The sequence below is a fragment of the Cnephaeus nilssonii genome, assembly GCF_951640355.1.
Source record: "Cnephaeus nilssonii genome assembly, chromosome: 13".
Taxonomy (NCBI): domain Eukaryota; kingdom Metazoa; phylum Chordata; class Mammalia; order Chiroptera; family Vespertilionidae; genus Cnephaeus; species Cnephaeus nilssonii.
Genome location: NC_137084.1, coordinates 33,229,314 through 33,251,821, shown reverse-complemented (window position 1 = coordinate 33,251,821; position 22,508 = coordinate 33,229,314). Strand labels below are relative to the sequence as shown.

The 22,508-nt window shown below is 38.5% G+C and overlaps 1 protein-coding gene across 2 annotated transcripts in view; it reads right to left on the bottom strand.

Annotated features, from left to right (window-relative positions):
- Positions 1-20,767, bottom strand: part of RRAS2 (RAS related 2) — a 76,654-nt gene extending 55,887 nt beyond the window's left edge. The window contains exon 1 of one of the 2 annotated variants that reach the window (XM_079789474.1): positions 20,356-20,767. In XM_079789474.1, coding sequence (XP_079645600.1) covers positions 20,356-20,463 — 108 coding nt within the window. In that variant the 5' untranslated portion in view covers positions 20,464-20,767. Of the gene's footprint in view, positions 1-19,800; positions 20,265-20,355 lie in introns of those variants that run through there. The other variant, XM_079789475.1, reaches the window with a different exon arrangement.
- Between the last annotated feature and the right edge of the window lie 1,741 nt (positions 20,768-22,508).

Below are 22,508 nucleotides of genomic sequence, written 5' to 3'. Positions count from 1 at the left end.
TGCGGGCACATCCCCAGTAGGGGTTGTGCAAGAGGCAGCTGATCGATGTTTCTAACTCTCTATCCCTCTCTCTTCCTCTCTGTAAAAAATCAATAAAATATATTTTTAAAAAAAGAAGCAAACTGAAACTTAAAACCAAAAAATAGAGCCCTGGATGGTGTGGCTCAGTTGGTTGGGCATTGTCCCATGTACCCAGGGTTGCTGGTTTGATTCCCAATCAGGGCACATGCTCAGGTTACAGGCTTGAACCCTGGTGGGGGGCGTGCCAGAGGCAGCTGACTGATGTTATGCTTCTAATCTATGTTTTTCTCTTCTCCCTTCCTCTCTCTCTAAAAATCAATAAACTATTCTTTTTAAAAAACTAAAAAAAAAACAGAATAAGCGAAACAAAAAGCTCAGAGAATGATCTCAACAGCAGAATGGAAGGGAAGAAGAAATAATCAATGGACTGCAATATAAAACAACAAAAACTACCCAATCTGTAAAAACAGAAACAGACTTAAAAAAACAATGAACAGAGACTCAAGGCCCTGTGGGACTCTGACAGAAGATCTAACATTCATATTATCAGAGTACAGTGGGGCTGAAAAAGTACTTGAAGACATAATAGCTAAAAAATTTCCTAGAGTTGGCAAGACAGAAGCCTACACATTCAAGAAGCTGAGCAAAACTAACAAGGAAAAAAAACACAAAGAAATCCACACCAAGACACATCATAATTAAACTTCTAAAAATTAAAGACAAAGAAATAATCTTGAAGGCAGACCGAGAAAAACACCTTACTTCTAGAGGAAAAGCAATGAGAACGACAGCAGATTTCTTATTAGAAGCCATGGAGACCAGAAGTGGCATAATTTTTCAGGTGCTGAGCAAAGAGAACTATCAACCCAGAATCCTATACTCCACCCCCAAAAATAGCCTTCAGGAATGAAGATAAAGGAAATATAAGAGAATTTGTCACCAGTGAATTTACTGTAAAAGAATGGCTAAAGAAGTTCTCTAAACAGAAAGAAAATAATAAAAGAAGAAACTCTGGGAAGGAAGGACGAACACAGCAAAAATATGGATAAATATGAAGGGCTTTCCTTTTTTTCGAATGTCTAAAGTATGCTTGACAATTGAAGCAAAAATTATAATAACGTCTGATGTGGTTCTATATGTCTGTAGAGGAAATACTTAAAATAATTCTATTATAAACGGAGAGTAAAGGAGCGTAACAGGAGGTAACAAATTCATACTTCACTCAAACTAGTAAAACGACAATACCAGTAAACTGTGATGATAGAGAGAGGTGGTAATAGTACTTGTGAGATTCTAGCTTTTTTTGTGGGTGCTCTAGGTATAATATGCTAAAAACCCACAAGTACTACTGCCATCTCCGTTATATTCGTGAGGAAATTAAGGCTCAGAGTTGCAAAAATATGTAGATAATAATAACAAGTAGTGAATACGAGACTCAACCCCATAGTCATCTGGCTCCAAACCCCTTTTGTTTGTTTTTTACTGCATTTAAAAAGTGGTTCTTGGAATTAAAACTTCAAAAATGTGGACAGAGAAAAATATTTTCTGACTAACCTCTAACTGAAATTTAGCATTTTCTTCAATAAACCACTGTAGCAATACCTGTGACTGTTTCCAATAGAAATCACAGATACTTCATGTAACTGGTTGCAGATAATTCAAAATAGTACTTACACTCAACACAAGTTAAATAGGAAGACTTTTGTTTTTAGTATTTTGGTAACTGTATTTAAAGTAATCGGTCTCCTTTTATAATCCTATGAATTTTATTTTATTTTATACATTTAAAAGGCAGTATTCTGAAATCCATAGGCTTCACCGAACTGCCAAAAAGAGTCCTGTATACAAAAAAAAAAAAAAAATTTTTTTTAATTATCTTCTATAAAACACGTTTTAATAGACCACAGCTTCCATTTGCCACTGGGAATTGGAAGAATGGCTGTGCTTTTGAGAAGACACCAGAGAAAGAAAACCTGCAACAATAAACAATTTTAGAAGCAAAACACTTACAAGTTCTCAAAAATCAATACAAGAGTCTAGTCCTTAGATGACATTCAGAATCCATCCAAAAACACCAGGGGACCCCCAATTTGTACCATGAGTTAACTAACTCATAGGTAATCCCCCGCAAAAGGAGATAACTCAAACATCTAAAATAAAAAACAAGAGTGGCGCACTCTCTCTCCCCCCAGATCACACCTCCTGGAACCACCTTTCCAAGTGTACTTTCCTAAGCTCTAACGGCCCTTCGTTTGCTCTGTAACTTGTTTCTTTGTCTTTAATTTTTAGAAGTTTAATTATGATGTGCCTTGGTGTGGATTTCTTTGGGTTTTTTCCTTGTTAGTTTCTTCCACTGCTCACTTTTACTATCTCTATAACTTTCTAAATAAACTTTATATTATAATTTGAGTTCCTGGCTCTGAATTCTTTATTTGCCAAACTCAAGAACTGAGGTCCAACTTCACTGGTAACAATTGGTGCTGTTTTACCACCAACATCACAGGTACAAACACATCAGGCCCCTGAACACCTCAAAAGATTTTTCTCTTCTTTTAGAAGAAAAATTGTAAAGTAATTAGACCTATTTGATATGCTTAAATTACACAGAAAGCTTTGACGACTAAGAAAATAATTAGGTTGTATTTGTATGTATATATTATTATTTATGGATGTTCTAGAGATTATATTAAAAACCAAGGGTCTGCAAAGTCCTGATACAATGCTCACTTGTAATTCTTGTTATCTTAAAATGTTATGATATAAAAAAGCAAAATTCTCTGTCAAATGCATTATAAGATCTAAAACTGTGTCATAAAAAAAGAAAATTAATACACCTTCCCCAACCTTCTACCTGTACCCACGCACTTCTTCTTAAGCACACATTAGGCTCTATAAATCCAAAGATGCCCTTAAACCATGTTTGCAATAAATTTCTTTACTGGGGAAATTAGCAACATGTAAGTGTACATTCACATTAAGGAACACAGAATTCCTTTTCGCTCTCCCATCTAACCTCTCCAAAAATCAGAAGTACCCAAATAAAGGCAAAGCTTTGATATAAACAACATTTTTTCTAATACTCTGATCATTCAAACTTGTAAATAAAATTCCTTTCATTCATAAAGCAACCAAAAAGGTAGCACATTTTTAAATAACTAAATAATCCTAACCCCCCCCCCACACACACACACACACAAATCAACTCCTGATGAAAATGTTCTCAGTCCAAACTTATATTACAAATGAGTTAATTTTATGACCAAAAAAATGTCAACAGTATAGCACAGATCATGGGTCTAATATATGATATTCCAGATTTTCTTTTAATCCTTACTCATACCTCCCTAAAACCACATTATGTGAGCATTCATTTTGTATGACTACAAACAGTATTAAGAATTTTGTGCTGGGAAAAGTTAAAGGTATCACTTCTTCATACAGGAAATGTAAGGCAAAATTAATCATCAGTTCCTGTAACCACCAAGATGAAATCAGATACTGTGCTCTGGAGAAATCTTTAGAAACTGTATAGTGATTTTAAAGCAAATCACAATGCACACACTTCTATACACACATTCACACAAAGCAGTTTTACTCACAAACTCAAATATGAACTTTTTACTGTAGTAAGTATTGTACTCAAGTTTTATTTGTTTGAATACACTGAGGGGGAAAAAACAGTTTCCCACCCTGGAGGAAAACCCCTAAAGAATACACTTGTGTCGCATCAACCAAGTCAAGATACCTTGAACACTAAAATGAGAGCTAAAAGTTTCCAGTCAATTCAGAGTACATTTTTGTTAACTATATCTCAGAAAATGTTACGAAGAAAAAAATTAAGAATATGTATACCTCCCTCCCAATTTAGGAAATAAAACATTAACAATATGATTCTAGGCCCTTATATGTCCCTCAACAATATATTCCACCTCCCCACCCCAAGAGGTAAACAATACCTAAATTTGGTGTTTGTCATTCTCAGGCATTTATACAACAGTGATTATTTGTAGAATGGATACCTCAGTCTTATTAGGTACATTTTAGAGAGAAAGATGCCATTATTAATCTTTGGCCCCACTCTAACCTTCATCAATCACCATAATTAACAGTTTTCATAGAAACGTATCAGGTCAGCAAGTGTTTCTGACGAAACTTCACTTACTCTTCCCTCTCTTCCCCCCTCCCCTATTCAGTGCTCCAGAATTTTATTCATTAAATGAGTATGTATCTCTTTTTCAGTCTCCCTCTACTTAAGTGTTGACATTTTTGTCCCATTTTAACATTCATAATTCTGTAGTAAAAAGAAACTCTATTTTAAGAGTCAGGAAACCAACATAAATCCTAGCTTCACTGTTTACTTGCCATAGGACCTCGGGTAAATCACTTCTTCCCAAGCCTCCATTTCCTCATGTACAGAATGGAAATAACGATGACCATGACAATGTCATACTGCCTTTCAATCATAAAGGTTTGTTGCTGGTACAGAAGGAAATCATGTACACAAAAGGTCCCTGAAAACTAAAGTATACACAAATGTAAATCATAGAATTAAATGCTAGTTATTATAAAAATGCTTTTTAAAAAGTTAAAATATGCCCAAATTAATTTTCTACAATTTATTTTTAACCTAATGCTTCTACTACAGAACTTAAAATTATTAACAATGTTGAAATAACCCTTTACTCTGTTTATAATGAAAAAATTCTACAATTAAATAATGTGCTCTAAATTCAACACTAATTCAAGATTCTCACTTTAGAAACTCTATAAAACCCTCCAAAAGAAAATATACATAAATCATGTTATTCAAGGTAATAAACACTATTGGACTGAATTGTGTTTTTTTCTTCTCTTCTTTGTTTTAAACAATTTAGAAAACGCTAAGGAATTACAGGATTTACTTAATGACTGTTGAGGGGATGAGTGCCCACTCCCATCCCTACCCCATCAAAAGGGAAGAATACCACTCTGTCTTCCAGCTTGGGAAGAGGCATTATCTAGATGTGAAAAATATCTTGGCCCAAGTCAAAGTAAGGATAGTTCTCTTACAAGCCAAAGCAATGAAACATTTTTATGTTGTACAAAACGAAGTATAAAGACAGCCTTTTAAAAACCTTATGAAAAAAATGTTAAATAAAATATAACAATCTAAATCATTTTTTAAAACACAAACTCATGTGCCATAGGACTTTAGAATCTGAAAGGACCTTAGATTAAAATCTATTTCAGCCCCTTCGTTTTATAAATGAAGAAACCAAAGTCAAGAAAACATAGACACTTTACTAAATAGAGAAAATGTATTAACTGAGGGCTTTTGCCCCTAAAGAAAATATTAGTATGATGCAAGCATTCTTTGAGGGCATTAAAAAACATTCTCTGCACAAAATGCTAACTGGAGACAGCAAATGTAACAATAAAGAAGGAAACTAAGAAATAAGGAAGGGAGAACAGAGAGGAGTTAAAGGAAGAGAAAGATATCCAACCCCAAAGGCTGGAAAATAACTAGCTATTAATCTGGTTTTAGTATCTCTACCCACAAGATATATATTAATTACAGAGGGAACAATTACTAATTGTCCAGTGGTTAACTACATTACCAGATTCTACATGATCAGCAATAGGAAAAATGTACATGCCCTCCGTAACATGATGTACTGGAGACTTTTCTTTTGTGCTATTTCTGCCAAAACTACACGATTTGATTCTAATGGAAAGAAAACATCAGATGATGGCCTGGCCACTGTGGCTCAGCGGCTAGAGTGTCAGCCCGTTCCTGGTCAAGGGCACATACCTGGGTAGCAGATTCGTTCCCAGCCCGGTTGGGGCGCAAGCAGGAAGCAACTAATCAATGTCTATGTCTCTGTCTCTGTCTCTCTCTCTCTTTCTCACCCCCCATCTCACCCCCCTTCTTCCATTCTCTAAAAATCAACGAAAAGAATGTCCTCCAGTGAGGATTAACAACTACAAAAAAATTCAGACAACCCAAGTTGTGGGATATTTTTACAAATAACTTTACGACTAAAAAGACAAGAAAAATAAGTGCAACATGCAATCCTGGAATGGATTCTGGACCAAAAATATTTTTTCTCTTTTGTTATAAAGGACATTATTGTAACAATTGGTAAAGTTTGGATTAAGTTAGATTATAGTTGAAAAATGTACTAAGGTTATATAAAAGGCTCTTTTTTGATATTCAAGAATTAAACACTAAAGCAGCATCACTTCCACAGCTTACTCTCAAAAGGTTCAGGGAAAAACATGCAGAGCATACTATGGAAGCACATGGGAGGGGCACCTAGTCCAATCTGGATATTCCCTCAGAAAGGCTTGTTGGAAATGAAGAGCCTTATTTACATCTAGAAAGAAGAGTAAGAGTTAGTCAGCTAAAAGGGGATACTGGCTAAAGGATGACACAGCTTCAGAAGAGTCACCGATGTGTATTCACACAGACTGTGACTAAGTGTGATCACACTGCCTTTCTCCAGTACACTGCGTGAGAGACAGAATTACTAATAGGTACGGGGCAGGATTCTGGGGGCTGCCAGATGGGGAAGAGAAGCAGCCATCACAACAGGAGTGCTGAGAAATGGGTCACAGGGAGGCAGGAGGGAGGAAAAAGGGAGGCAAAGGGACACTTTCAGGGAAACTTCATTCCCTCTTCAATCCCAGCTCTCCTAGTTTTTTCAACTAAATGGAAAATGTTCCATGAACCTAACCATTTTTAAAAAAGAAAAAAAAAAGAAAAAACAACTTGGCCCTGGCCAGATGTCCAATGGTTAGAGCGTCACCTTCCTGCTATGCCAAGGTTGCAGGGTCAGGGCACATACAAGAATCAACCAATGAATGTGTAAACAAGTGGAATAACAAAACGATGTTTCTCGCTCTCTCTCCCTGCCTCTCTCTCTCTAAAATCAATTTTTTTAAAAAATGCTTTCAAAAGAAAAATTTAGGCAAAGACTTCATTATTAAGGTAGATAGATAAATATATTAATAAATAAGTTTACAAAATAAAATATGCTTGGGGGCGGCACGGTAATATATCCCTCTGGCATTTTGTAATCAGAAAATAGGGACTCAAGTCCCATCTGAGTCATATTGTGGGATCCTGAGCAATTTATTTAAACTCTCAGCCTCACTTTCCCTATCAGTAAAAAAGATATAATTGTAAAGATCAAATAAGGCAATGCTCATAAAGATTTTACCATGGTGTCTAAGAAAATGCTCAATATACATTAGTCATTACTGATTCAAAATATTCTTCAGGGGTCTATGTTCCTTAGTAAAATAACAGAACTTGAAACCCTTAGTATTATAATTCAGTTACTATATATATATATATATAGGATAGGAAAATTAATTGAAGTCCAACCACCTTATCAAAACACAAACTAAAGCCCTGGCCAGGTGGCTCAGTTGGTTGGAGCATAGTCCTATCCTATCCTCCCTTATCCATCCTCCCTTTCTCCCTCCCTAAAAATCAATAAAAACATATTATCAGGTGAGGTCTTTTAAAAAGCACAAACTAAAGTCTACCTATACAAGCTCTATAATCACACTATTATAGCTTTTCACCTTAGAATTCTATTGAAATCAATTAATACAAACTCTAGGTTAAATAAGAAATTAGAATATGCCAGTTTCTACCCAGATACCAGCTAGTTACCTGGGGATATTAAGTTTGGTGCCTTTTTCAATGTTAACTTGTATAAATATTTCAAAACTGCAACTTTAATTCACAACAAAAAAAAGTATAAATATTACAAAGTTTAAATCTATTAACATAATCCATTTTAGCATCATTCTGAATAAATAGCTATTGATGGGGATAAAAGTAAAGTCATTAAAGTAATTACTAGGATCCACTTTAATAGAATATTACAAGGGTTTCCATTAAAGAAAAAAAAAAAGAATGTGGGGTATTTTGTGACAGGCCACTAAGACAGCTGGAACAAAGCTGTTGGAGCAACAGCTGTGTACTATGTACTGTTTGTCTAAAACCACAAACTAAAGTAACCCATGTCAGACAACTTCATTTGACTAACCAGCAGAGTGAATGGCTCCTTCCTGAAACTGCTACAAAGAAATCTAACCAACTACATAATTTGCAATGATTTGAGAAAGGAGGAAAACTGAACAATACATGCCTGTGTCTTTAAATGTAAAATTAAAACTGAGAATCACAAGTCTATAACAGAAGTAAAAGTTTTCCACACTATTTTAACTTGCTAAAATTATGACCATGGAACTAAAGAAATAACCCCCAAACCCAACATTTGATGAAGTCTGAATTATTAATTTGCAACTTCACCAATTCCTACTCCATTCTTAACTTTCAACTGAATGAAAAGTGCTTTACCATAAAATACTGCAGTGGTTAAGAAAATTTTAACATTAAGTAACTTGATAATTTAAAAGTAACTAATTCAAACCAAGTGGATGGCATGGAAATTCCATGCTAATATCTGAAAATAATAAATTTATATAGTACTCAATTAAACTACTATGACCATTCATGTAAATGTCTACACGTCATTAAATTATCAGATCTACACCTTTATTTTACTTTTTTATTCCCCAAACCCACAAGTCCTTTCTAACCTTAAGTTCACTCCTTCCTCAGTTTAAAGTACCTGCATAAGGTGAATTTCCCTACCTTACTTTAATTGACACATCTCCAGAGGCAAAAGGGACCAAATTACAAATTTAAGTCACATATCTTTTCCACAAGAATTCTGAAACTTAATGTTGCATTTATCACAAATCTTCCTTTGCAGTTTAACTTGATTACTTGCTTACTGCTCTTTCCCTTTCAGCTAACAAATTACTAACTGTTGTGATCAACCACATGTCATCATTTAACTAAAAACAAGACATTAAGAGAGAACCCACTAGGAAATAAAACAAAAGTAATATATCATTAGACCTTACTATTTTAGGCTGTTTTACATTTCCTAAATCAGGATTTTCAGAGAGATTAAAATGGGACTATCTTCTCTAAAGACTATTTTGAATAAAACGGAATGCTATGGATCCAACTGCTAAAACTTTGAAAACTCAACATTCAAATGTGCACATGCCACATACACATAACCTTTTAATTACAGAGAAACTATAAAATCCAGTTCTTTGTCCTCTTTAGTAACTAGCTGCTATGGAACCATAACAAATACAACTCCTCATTCCAAAGACCTTTTTTTTTTTTTTTTAATTTACTATGTCTTGTTCAAGACCTAACACTTGCCGGGCTGGCATGGCTCAGTGGTTGAACATCAGCCTATGAACCAGGAGGTCACAGTTCAATTCCCTCTCAGGGACACATGCCCAGGTTACGGGCTCGATCCCCAGCAGGGAGTTGCAGGAGGCAGCCGATCAATGATTCTCTCTCATCATTGATGTTTCTCTCTCTCTCCCTTCCTATCTGAAATCAATAAAAATATATGTATATATTTAAAAATAATAAAAATTTGAATAATACAATCAACAACTTCCATTTCAATAGATTTCTGTTAAACTTTGCACCATATATGACATAAATAAATATTCATTCTTCTCTCATGTTCTTGGAATATTTACAAAAATCAATTAAAAATTCTTAATTATCCAAAACATAGAGAATTTACAGGTCATATTCTTTGACAATAGCTTTGTAAAGCCAGAAATCTTTAAAAGAATCAATTCAATCCCTCACCAAGTTTAAATTACTCAAATTAAGAAGATATTCAAACTCAAATTAAAATTATCTAAAAATTGATAAAAAGCACAAGACTTCTTATCAAAGAAAACAATGCAAAATCAGTTTTGTCATGCCTTTCTAAAAGTCATGAAGGACACTAGACTTTGTGATGATGGTAACAGAAGAAAAACATTCTGTCCTCTCTAGAATTCCTTTAAAATATATTTAAAAATATAAATTATAGCATATATCTATAGCACTACAGTAAGAGATGGCAATCAATCTCATTTCTTTTTAAAGGAGAAAGCAACAACAAAAGTTTATATATGAAATCATGAAATACTTCCACATACTATGCAATATAAAATAACCATACTTAAAATTACACTTACACACACACACTCTCTGAAGGATTCCTTTTGCTTCTAGACCATTCCAAATTTTACACCTACAAGAAAAGCCTTTACCTTAATCTGCATTTTACAGCTTAACATTCTCTATCTCTCTCTATCTCGATCTCCTCTCACCCATAACTCTCCCACTTGTCTCAGTGCAGAAAGCTAAGACTTGAAGGATTAATAAACTCGAAAACTATCCCTTTTAACTATCTCAAATTTATATCTCTCAGCCAAAAACCCAAATGTGGCTGAATGTCTTAGCAGATTTAACAGAATTTTACATCTGCTGAAATCCTGCTACTCCAAAAATTGAAGCTTCCTATATATCAACTTGCAGTTTGGCATCAAAAAGAATAGAAATCTCAGTGGCCTGCAATAATTCTAAGGGATGACCAGTTCTTTACTTTCAACACCAAGAACAGCTAAGATTACCGGCCAGTGTGGCTCAGTGGTTGAGCACTGATCTATGAACCAGGAGGTCACAGTTTGATTCCTGGTCAGGGCACATGCCCGGGTTGCAGGCTTAATACCCAGTAGAGGGCATGCAGGAAAAAGCTGATCAATAATTCTCTCTCATCATTGATGTTTCTCTCTCCCTCCCTCTCCTTTCCTCTATGAAACCAATAAAAATATATTTTAAAAAAGGAACAGCTAAGATAAATTTAAAAAAACATATTCTGACACATAAGAAAAAAAGATCAATAATACAGAAAGCAAATTTGACAAATTCTCCTAAAATGGATACTGTCTTACCTTTTTCATTAGTTAATTTAAGCCAATATGGTATAAATACTTCAGAGAATCAATGCACAAGTAATAGGCATTTCACAAGATAATAGAGAAAATGAATACAAAAATGGAGAGGAAAACTTTCCCTGAGAGTGTTTCATTGTTTCCCAGGGAAAGTTAGTGAACAGAGAAAAACTTCTAGTTCCTTATTAATGTTTCCATTTCCAATGATAAGAGAAGGCTATAAGTATACAAGTAGAAAACCAGTTATTCCTGCAGAATAGAAACTTGAGACCAGCCAGACAAAGGTAAAGCCACGAACGGTAAATAAAGTGGTACCTCCACTGTTTTAATACAATAATGTTGGGACCCAATAATTTTATATCCAGCCAAATAATTATTTAGCATGTAAAAGTAAATACAGTCTTAGAAATCTTCTCAGTAAAACATACTTGAAAGTGTTCTCTGAATCACAATTCATTATAAAAACTAGCTGTTGACGAGGACTGCTTAAAAGCATGAAACCAGTTAGAATGATAGAATTGGCAAAAGCAATAACCCTAAATGAGGAAGGGATTCATACTACTGAGTTGTTGTTTGTTTGTTTTTTACTATTATAATAACAAAATAAAATGCAAAAGACAAAAAAGCAATCTTTTAAAAATAATTCAATCACACACTTTTGGTTGCTTTAAATAAGGACACAAAATTTATGAAAGAGCAAACATAACTGCTAAACTCCTCATTCTCTGTAACTGGAAACACTATTATTCTGATTTTCTAATTAAGTGTTTAAGACTATGAATAGTTTTAATAATTTATGAAGACCAGATCTTATTAGCATAACTGAGTAAAACAAACCCTGCTTATTACTATTACCCAAAGCAGCATCAGAGATCTTTGATCACTCATTCAAGGTGATATCAGCCAGGTTTCTCTCCTGTGGTTATGATTTCCCCTTAGTAACTAGTAATATTTTATGGGCAGATAGATACTCTAGCTACTCAAACTTTCAGCCACTAGGGTTTTTGTTTTTGTTTTTTCATACATTTTTATTGATTTCAGAGAGGAAGGGAGGAGAAATAGAAACATCAATGATGAGAGATAATTACTGATCCGCTGCCTCCTGCACCCTACTGGGGATCGAGCCCACAACCTGGGCATATGCCCTGACAGGGAATCAAACCATGACCTCCTGGTTCATAGGTCTACGCTCAACCACTGAGCCAGGCCAACTAGTCTCAGCCACTAGTTTTTACATCCGCTTATGATGCATACTGTTATAATTGCCAAATGACTTTCTAATTCCATTTCCTCTATGCTCATTAGTCAGAATTCTACCTTAAATTCCCTTCCTCCTCCATTTACTTATCACTATGGAGTCATAGATCCTTACTTTATTTATGGGCAATAATCAATTACTATCATTATTTATTTTGATGCTGATATATTGTCCCAGAGTTGACCAATGGGAGTTCTTACAGATTGGCTGTATGTCTCTGACATTCCACCATCATTTCATTTTTTAAGCACTTCTTACTTTATGGCACTACAAGATGCTCCAAGCTCATCTTCTATTTTTCCCTGCCTCAGCCCTGGGATCAGTCATTTCACCACGTTTCCTCTTAGTAAAGCCTGGTACTCAGAAACCAAGGTCTGGCTCTATCTGTTTTCCCTGCTAATGGAGTGCCCATTGTTTCTCAGCCCTCTCAGCAGACAGAGTTGGCAAAAAGATATATAGATGTGTGTATGTATATCCACACACATCTATTTCTATATCTATCTACCCATGTACATTTTCAGCCATGAGTTCATGCTAACATCTTCAATTCCAATCAAACATCAGAGTTCATTCTAGGCCTCCCCCTTCTCACATTTATAATTCTTTCTCCAACAGTGAGAAAATGTGGCTTCCATTTTCCAGAATTATATTTATTTATTTGCTTAATCCAAGTATAGAAAACTGTTTCAAAATTGCAAACCCATGCTTCTGTGACCAAAAAAAGAAAAGCCTTTAACTAGATAGGGTTCAAACCGTTTGTTTGGAGGAGGGATCTTGTTTTTGTTTTTTGTTTGTTTTTTTGTGTGTGTGTTGTTGTTTTGGTCCTCATCCTAAGGACATAGTCCAAATCCAGGTTCAAAAGTTACTTAGTTGTCCCCCTGACACACACACTTCAGTGTGGGTATGTTGCTCATTTGAAAAAAGGTTTGGTTCACTTGTTTCTGTATGTAGTCTACCTTAGGGTGTGTTTTTCTTCATCACTTGATTTTGTTGGTGTTTGCTATTTATATACTGAATATGTAAACATGGTTCCAAAAGTCAGAAAGGTATCCTCAGGAGGGCTGCCACTCCCATTCCCACCTACCTCCTATGGGTAACCAATCTCAGTAATTTCTCCTTCCTATACTGTTTCTGTCCCAATAAACAAATATATATGTATTTTATTTCCCCTCCTTTTTTACACAAAAGGTAGTATACTATACATACAGTAGATCCTTTTTTTCACTGAACAATATATCCTGGAAAGTACTCCACATCAGTTCATAGAGACTTTTCCCATTCTTTACATAGCAGCATATAATGTTCCACTGGGTGAATGTATCATATCTTATTCAGCCCCTCTCCTATCCTGTAGGTTGCTTATAATTATTTTTAATACAAACAATGCTGTGACCTCATGCATGTGTATTTTAATACTGTTGGAAGTGTATCTTCATGTAATTCCTAAATTTGGGGTGACTGAGTCAAAAGGTAAGCACACATATAGTCAAATCAAAATGTACCCTATGTCTCCTGATATAATGCACTGAGTAGAAACCATCATTTCTGTGTTATTCCTGCCTCCAAAATGCATAACCTGAATCGAACCATAAAGAACCAACCTCAAATTGAGGGAACTCTGCAAACAACTAACCTGTATTCTTCAAAAATATCAGTTATAAAACACAAAGACTAAAGAACTGTTCCAAATGTAAAGACATGGAAACAAAGTACTGTATAATCTGAGATTTTCTTTTGCTATAAACGTCATTTGGGGGACATTTTGCAAAATTTGAAAAAAGATCTGCATATTTGATTAGCAATATATAATCTAGTTTCTGATTTTGGTTATATACTATGTTTACATAAGTAAATGTCCCTATTTTTAGGAAATCTGCATGGAGGTATTTAAAAATAACGGCACTGTCTTCAACTTACACTCTACTTATTCATAATAAAAGCTGTGTATATATAGAGAGGGAAGGATGAAACAGATATGGTAAAACGTTAGCTTTGAGAAAATATGGGTAAAGTTTTTTGGTTTTTTTTTTAAGCAACACTGGGTGTGATTTTGACAGTTGTATACCTATTTCTAGTACTGAACATTTGTTACTTGTAAACAAAGCTCTACCTAGGGAAAAAAAAAATCACCATATGAGGGGACAAGATAAGTTGGTTTGCAATATTAAGCTAATATATACAAACAACAAATTCTGTGACTATAAAAGTTTTAATTAAAGTAAGACAATGCTATTTACTGCTATGTAACCAATAAACAATCACATTGCTTTCATAAATCACTAAAAATAAAACAAAATTTACAAGGTAACAAGAAACTCAGTCTAATTATATCCCCATTAGCACAATTTAACAACTTATATTTCTTTGCTTCTTTCAGAACCATACCAAAAATATGTGAATAAGTATATAAATCTTTGTCTTTTTCATAAAAGCCTGAGAGACATTTCTCTTTGTAAAACAGAAATCAGAGGCCTACCAAGGACATTACTTTAAACTAAAATTCAATCCCAAACACAGACTCAGTGGCTCAACCCAAAGTAATTCAAGATCAAGGCCTTTCAAGAAGATTCAATGACTATTAACGCCACACTGTCTACGAATAGAGAGAAAGTCTTTTACTCTTTAGCACTTTTCAGGAGGGCACAGTAGAATAGCGTACAGGTACTTCTATTTTTCCATACCCAAAAAAAAAAAATGTTCATGTAGTATCATCACAAAGTCTGTTTCAATTTTAAGAGATCAATTTTATTTTGAAAAGGGAACTTTTAATAAATTAAAAAGAAAACAGTACTGGTTTTAAAAAAGTCTCTTTCTCTACCCTCCCCCACTTTTAAAGTTAGCATGTATTTTCCTAGGTGAATTAAACAGACTACTTTCATTTCAAAACTTGGGAAAGACCCAGGACACTTCAACAACACAGATGGATTAAAAACACCTTCCCAGTAGTTAGCTGCCTGTCAAAAGCAGGGTTCTTGAACTACTCAGCAGACATGTCCCCACTACACTCCTGCAACTTCTCCATCACAGGAGGACACACACACACAAAAACACAGATTAGAATAAGAAAAATCGTAGGTTAGAATTTCCTTGTTTCCCCTCTGACAAAAGTAGTCAACCTCTATTAAGAAGACAGTGTTGCACCCTAAACGGTTTGGCTCAGTGGATAGAGCGTCAGCTTGCAGATTCAAGGGTCCCAGGTTTGATTCCGTCAAGGGCATGTACCTTGGTTGCGGGCACATACCCAGTGGGGAGAGTGCAGGCAGCAGCTGATCGATGTTTCTAACTCTCTATCCCTCTCCCTTCCTCTCTGTAAAAAATCAATAAAATATATATTTTTTTAAAAACTAAGTTGTTAAAAAAAAAGAAGAAGAAGAAGACAGTGTTGCCCTGGCCGGTGAAGCTCACTTGGTGTGCCAGAGAGGTTGCCGGTTTGAGGTTGCCAACTTGATTCCAGGTCAGGGCACAAGAGTTGCACACGTGTGCGTGTCTGTGTGTGTGTGTGTGTGTGTGTGTGTGTGTGTGTGTGTGTGTGTGTGTGTGTTGAGGGAGGAGGGAGAAGGCTGCCAATTGATGTTTCTCTCTCCTCTCCCTTGCTCTCTCTAAAATCAATAAAAACATTTTAAAAAAAAAAAAGGAAGAAGACAGTGTTCTTCCTTGAGTACCTAGCATTTGTATCTAGTAATTGCCAGCAGAATCACTTCAACTGTTACCAAAATGAGGAAATCTCTCCACCATGGGGAGAGATGTCTTATTTTTCAATGCTAAGAATTCATTTGTAAATTACTCTGAAAATATAAAACAGTAATTGCACTCTAAAAATAAGTCTACAGTATGGTTTCAAATTCACAGATAAAAATAATTTTAAGTGATTTATAATTGCAGGATGTCTTCAAGATGTAGCAAGAGAACAGCAATCCGGGAATCTACACCTTCACACACGGATCAATTGAGAACACAAATACATGAGTCTTGAAGTCTCTTTTAGGATCTGTCCCAGGAAAGAGCCATGAAAAGCATTCAGTAAAAGACAAACTTTAGGTAAAAAGCAATGTCTGAGTCAGGTCCAGACTAACAGATTGTAAGACTAAAACTCAGTATATGAGAAATCAGCTACCCCCAACATAGCTCAAAATCCGACAAACTGCTGAATAAAAGGTTGCTAAACGAAGATCAGAAACTGGGAAATTCCTCTCTAATTCTGGAAAACATGTTTGGTCTCTTCTCAAAGTTGCTAGATTAGCATTAACTCAAAACCCCAATGACTCCTCCATTACTTCCCAAAATTAACCCCCAAGTAATAAAAAGAATTTCCCCAACTCAAAATGGGATCAACATTTATCACCTAAATAACCACAAAAAGTGAGGAGGGGATTAGGAGGTTGGGTGGGAAGGGGGAGGAGAGGGTTGAAGACTTAAGAGACCAGATCATGTGTCAAGGAAAAAATGAACAAATTACAAATTTTGTTTTGGAGGAACAAGATACAGAAGTAACAGCAAATAAAACCAGGTAACAATTATTTACTTACTCTGTAGATGGCACTGTGCTAAATGATTTGCATGTTTTATATCATTTTCTCCCAGAAGTCCTATAGGTACTACTGTTGGTTCCCTTTTCATATAGAGAAACAGGCTTGGAGAACCTAAGGATCTTGACCCAAAACACACAGCTAGTTAACTGAGTAAGAAAGGACCTTGAATTTGAAAGATGCAGAGATTTGTTCGACCAAACTCGATATTTAATGAAGAAACTGAAGCTTGAAAAGATTAGGGAGATTAAGATATCCCTTAGTTTTACCTGAGTAGGGAGGCCTAGAACCCAGATATTAAATGTTCTCTCCACTTCACTTTGTACAATGTTAAGATCATTTTTTGGCTGGAGTTTACTAACCATTTGGGTATTCTATTGACCAACAGAACCTAAAACTTTTTCCAAAAAAACTATAAACAGCAGCCCTAGCTGGTTTGGGTCAGTGGATAGAGCGTTGGCCCGAGGACTGAAGAATACCAGGTTGATTCTGGTCAAGGCACATGCTGGGTTGCAGGCTCCATCCCCAGTAGAGGGCGTGCAGGAGGCACCGGGTCAATGATTCTCTCTCTCCCTCCCTCTCCCTGAAATCAATAAGAATATATTTTTTTAAAAAAACAACACACAACTATCAACAACAGAAAGGTCACATACACACATATATTCTTAATAACATAAAATTTTACATTTTTACCACATTTATATTCATTTTTAAAGAGGAAAATGCACCTAAATTAAGTAATTATTGCCTTAATTTCCTAATTTTGCACCTCTTCATATGCCTAGAAAGCAACAAGTAAATCTAAAGTTAAAGTCAGGGCTAAAGGCAAAGTTGTTTTTAACTTCTCCACTCCAAAATTTATTATATTTTTTCTGCTCAAGATTATAAAAGAAAAAATATATATATTGAACCTTATAAAAAAAGTTTTTTAATCTCATGAGTCTTAAAAAATAAATAAAACCAATTTATGCCATCCTGATCTCCTCCGAAGAGAACTGACTTCCGCTTGTTAAGATTATTATCCTTCCGCCGTCTCTTCTCCCTCCAATTACTACTGCTAGACAATCACAGCAGAATGAATTTTAATTTCCCAGGAGTCAGACAATAAATAGTAGCTCTATTAAGTAAAGATGATAGTCATGTTTGCTCCACAATCTATCAATAATCTTATGCCTGTAGCTTTACTGTGTACTAGACAGTGTTCTCATCTCTTGACATATAGTAATTCATTTAATTTTTGCAAGAGTGGTACTTCATACTTCCTATTTCCCCAGTTTACAGAAGGGGAAACTGACATACAGACAGGTTAAGTAAAATTTGCCTAAGATTACACAGAGCTAACACTCTATCCAGGTGGCCCTGGCTGGAGTTGGTTAGAGCATCGTCCTGTATACCAAAAGGTGACAGGTTTGATTCTGGTAAGGCACATACACAGGTCAAAATGAAACACTCTATCCTGGTGGCCTGGCTCCTGACTCTCCAGAAGGTCTCCTCAAAATCAGAAGCCATGTTTCTCCCTTTCACTGGCCCCAAGTCACCTATCACACTCCCCTCCCTGACTGCCTCCTCTCTCAAAGCTAGCATGACTTCCCATACTCACACAAGACATGTTCTCTCTCCCCACTATCAACCGTACGTTGTACTTTTATCAAAGTACCAATAGACTTTGCCCTGATTCTGGATTCCCTTTGCATTTAAATGTATTACAGAACTGTACACAAACTTACATTAACCATCATTAACCGAAGTACATACTACATGCCAGATACAATGCTAAGAAGGTTCCCATAACTTAAAGAATGTGATCAGACCCGTTTTACTGAAGATAAAACTGAGGCTTGGAGAAGCTAAATACATATTTTGGCCATGTTCTCACAGTGAATAAGTAACATAGCAAGACCAGGCATTCAAGTCTATGACTCAAAGCGCACACTATTTCTCTATAAATGCATGTCTTCCTCAAGCATACATGGCTCCTCTATTTCTTTTCTATCATCTAGAGCACCTAGGTATATTCCTATTCATAAAGGAGACATTGCTTTAACAAATGAATTCTAGAAAATCATTAGAAAGCCAGCAATTCCACTTTCCTAATGGTTTCTAATACTATTTCCAAAAACAAAAGGTCCAATTCCTTAATTAAGTAATTCATTTACATTCAGATTCAAATACATTCAGAACCCAAGATTACTCTCACTCCAGGACAACTCCCACAACTCCCCTCCCTCCCCAATTAACGGCAGCCCCCAATTTCTTTGGGCGTTAGCTATAAATTGTTCTGCTTTGCCACCAGTTACTGCAAGTCTCTCTTAGCCCTAGGGAAACGGCAACATGACGGCGTCCCCGATCCTGCAGCCTGCTCAACTTACACCAATCTCACCTCGTGAGTGTAATTTTTTAACCCACTAATGAGCATACTGCAAATGCTCATTACATAAACATCTTCTCTTCCTGGATACAAAGGTTTCAGCAGCAGTCTTTAACACCTTGAAGTAGCATAACGTCAATTACTGCTCATTTAGTCAAGGTGAAAGGTAACAATCACATTCATGTTTCAGTACTCTGTATGTTCACGCCACTATTGATAACAAACGGGTGAAACGTAAGCCAGAAATAAATATTTCACCAAAGAAAGAATCTTAACAGTACTCCTTGATAGACCAAGAATATCTTTGTTACTTGTTATAACGGGGTACCTTCGTTCTCTCCCAGCTTAAGCCACACCTTTTAGGTTGACAAAAGCTGAGAGAGATAACTGGGTTTCTCTCTCTCTCTCTCTCTCTCTCTCTCTCTCTCTCTCTCTCTCTCTCTCTCTCTCTCTCTCTCTCATCGCCAAAAAAAGATCAGTCGAACCTCTCACCAGAGCAAATCGCAAGAATGAAGAATTCCACCTCCCTTTTCTTTTCCATCCCTTACTCTCCGCCTTCAGCCACCAGAGAGGGTTGGGGGTGGGGGCGACGGTGGTTGGAACGGACACAGAACGCTCCGCTCGACTCGGCCGGTCACCTCCTCGTCTGGCCCATCCCAAACTTCACCTTGGCACGGCCGGGAGGAGGAAGGCACCAGGAATTCCTAGGAAATGGTCTCACCCGTATCGAAGGACATTCTTAACTTCCTCGCAGCCACCATTTCCCTGGGGCCTTATCCCACACTCCCACCCGGGCACCTTACCTACGGGAAGACTTCAAACGGAAAGCACACGCGCACACAAAGAGCAGCACACTGCTCGCAGCGGGCAGCTCCGGCTCGGCGGGCGCAGAGGAGCCCGGAGACCACGCGGAACCACGGCCAAGTTGCCACCGCGATCGCACCCGACGGGGCGGGAGACGGCCGGGCAGCTGGGCACGCAACGCGCCGGGCTCCATCCAGCCCCGCGCCCGACGCCCCGGTGCTCCGGGCAGGAAGCCCGGCGCGGCGGCGGCGCTGCCTCCCCGCAGGGCTCGGGCCCCTGCCGGAGCGATAAGGTGGATCGGCGCTTCCTACCCGCCCAGCTCCGCCCTCCCGGCCGCATTCCTGAGAAGCCCGACTCCCGGGACGCGAGCAGGGCGCCGGGCACACAGGAGCGCAGCGCGGCGGCCGCGGGGTAGGAGGACTGGACCGGCCCCGCGTCCCCCCCGCCCGCGCGGCGCCTCCGGGGCGGGGTCGCGGCGGCCGCCCCGCCACAGGTACGAGAGCCCCTGCCCGCCAACCCCCCCGCCGCCCCCGGGGGGGCCCCGCTCCAGGCACCTGGATGAACTGGATGGTGAGCGCCGACTTGCCCACGCCGCCCCCGCCGACCACCACGAGCCGGTACTTCTCCTGGCCGGAGCCGTCCCGCCAGCCGGCCGCGGCCATGGGGACGCCGCCGAGCCCAGCCCGGCCACGCCGAGCCGCCGCCCGCCCTAGGCCCGGCTCCGGGGACGTGTGCGGCCGGCGGGCTGCGGGCGAGCGGGCGGGCGGGCGGGGGTCCCGGGCGCCCGGAGCTGCTGGGAAGGCCGGTGCGGGCGGCAGCGCGGCGCCCCGGCTGGCCGAGTCCCGCCCGAGGCGCGGAGGAGCGGGGTGACCGCAGAGGCTGGGGGCAGCAGCGACCGATGGGGCGCGCGAGTCCACACGTCTCCGCAGCGCCTGCCGAGCCAGCCTCCAGCGCCGCTACAAATGGCCGTCTGGGGGCCGGGCTGCTGGGCTGGTGCTGCATATGCATGAGGGGGCGGGGCGGGCGGGCGGGGCGGGGCGGGGCCGCGCGAGATTCCGGAGCTGAGACCTCCACGGCTGCCCTTGTTGAGTGTGTGTGTGCGTGAGCATGAGAGAGGGTGTCAAGTGGGAATGGGAAGAAGACAATAGATAGTATGTGACCGTAATTCCGTATGTCAGGGATTATATGGATGAGAAAAAAAAAAAACAGTATGTGAAGGCATGTGTGAAAAATAGAGCTGTTGTGATCTTAACTCAGTTTGTAGGCGAGTAAATATCCTGTGTGAAGAGTACAGATGATGACATGATTGAAGAACAGAATGTGTCAGTGATGGAGGATCAGAGCTGTGTCACAGGAATTGTGTCTGCTGAACTTGTGGTGGTGACAGTGTGTGAGGACTGTGACCGAGACTGAGCGTGGGGAATAATAAGTCACAGTGATTGAGCGTGCTTGGGCAAGAGTGAATATGACAGATTTTGTGTGTGTCGGGAGAGTGTCTTAGTGTCTGTGTCTATATGTGGGAAATATATAGTAATGTAGCTGAGGGGTATGGGTGTGAGAGATTAGTGTGTACTTATTTGCACACTACATACCAGGCACTGTGCTGGAGATCCTTTTCGTGAACAAAACAACGTCCCTGCCCTCGGGGAACTTGGAGTCCAATGGGAGAGACAGCCAGGACAACAGGCAAAGTAACTACTAGGCACCGGTGGCATGTGCACCCATAGGAAAAGCACTCACCCCAGCGCTGGGTAATCAGGGAAAGCGCCCTAAAAGACCTGAATACTGAATGATATAGGCAAACAAATAATTGAAATAAAAGTATTCCAGGGAAAGGAAACCACATATGCAAAAGTCAGAGCTAGGAAGGTAAGAATTGTGTCACATGATTGTAAATGTATTGGGAGTTTGCATACCACTGATTGTGAATGAAAAGGGATTATCTATGTGTATGGCAGCTTATCAGAATGTAGCAGGAATCACAGCTCGATGTAGAGGTGGTATAAGTTAGTAGAGATGGGTTCTGGGGCCAGACTGGATTCGAACCCTAGCTCTTTCAATAATGGTGTGATACTGGGAACTTATTTAACCTGTGTAAATAAGAAGGCTAAGACTACCTACCTTGAGGTGTTATGTGTGTTGTTGTTGTTGTTGTTGTTTTAATAAAAATCAAATGAGTTAATACAACAGCGTCTGACATTTTGGCATTTATGGCAGTTTTGGAACATGACTACAAGTTCGTTGGACATAACCTAGTGACTCTCTTGGAACCAGTAGAATGCAGCAGAAGAGATGCTGTTATCACTTCCAAGACTAGGTCAAAAGAGGCCATGCAGCTTCCACCTGTTCTCTTGGAATTCTTGCTCTAGGAGAAACACAGTCAGAAGTTTGGCTACGCTGAGACTGTCATGCTAGAGACGCCACAAGTAAACATGTCAGTCAAAGGGCCAGCTGAGCTCCTAGCTGATGGCCAGCATCAATTGCCAGCCATGTGAGACATCTTGGACACCCAGCTCTGCCCAGCCTTTGGACTGCAGCCCCTGCTGGCATTTGACTGACTGCAACTGCATGACAGATTCCAAGCAAGAGCCACCCAGGCTAGCCATTCCTGACCTACAAAATCATGAGCAAAATAAAATAGTAAACTGTTGTACTTTTTAAAACTTTTTACTGTGGAATAATTTCTATATATAAAGAATGAAGAACA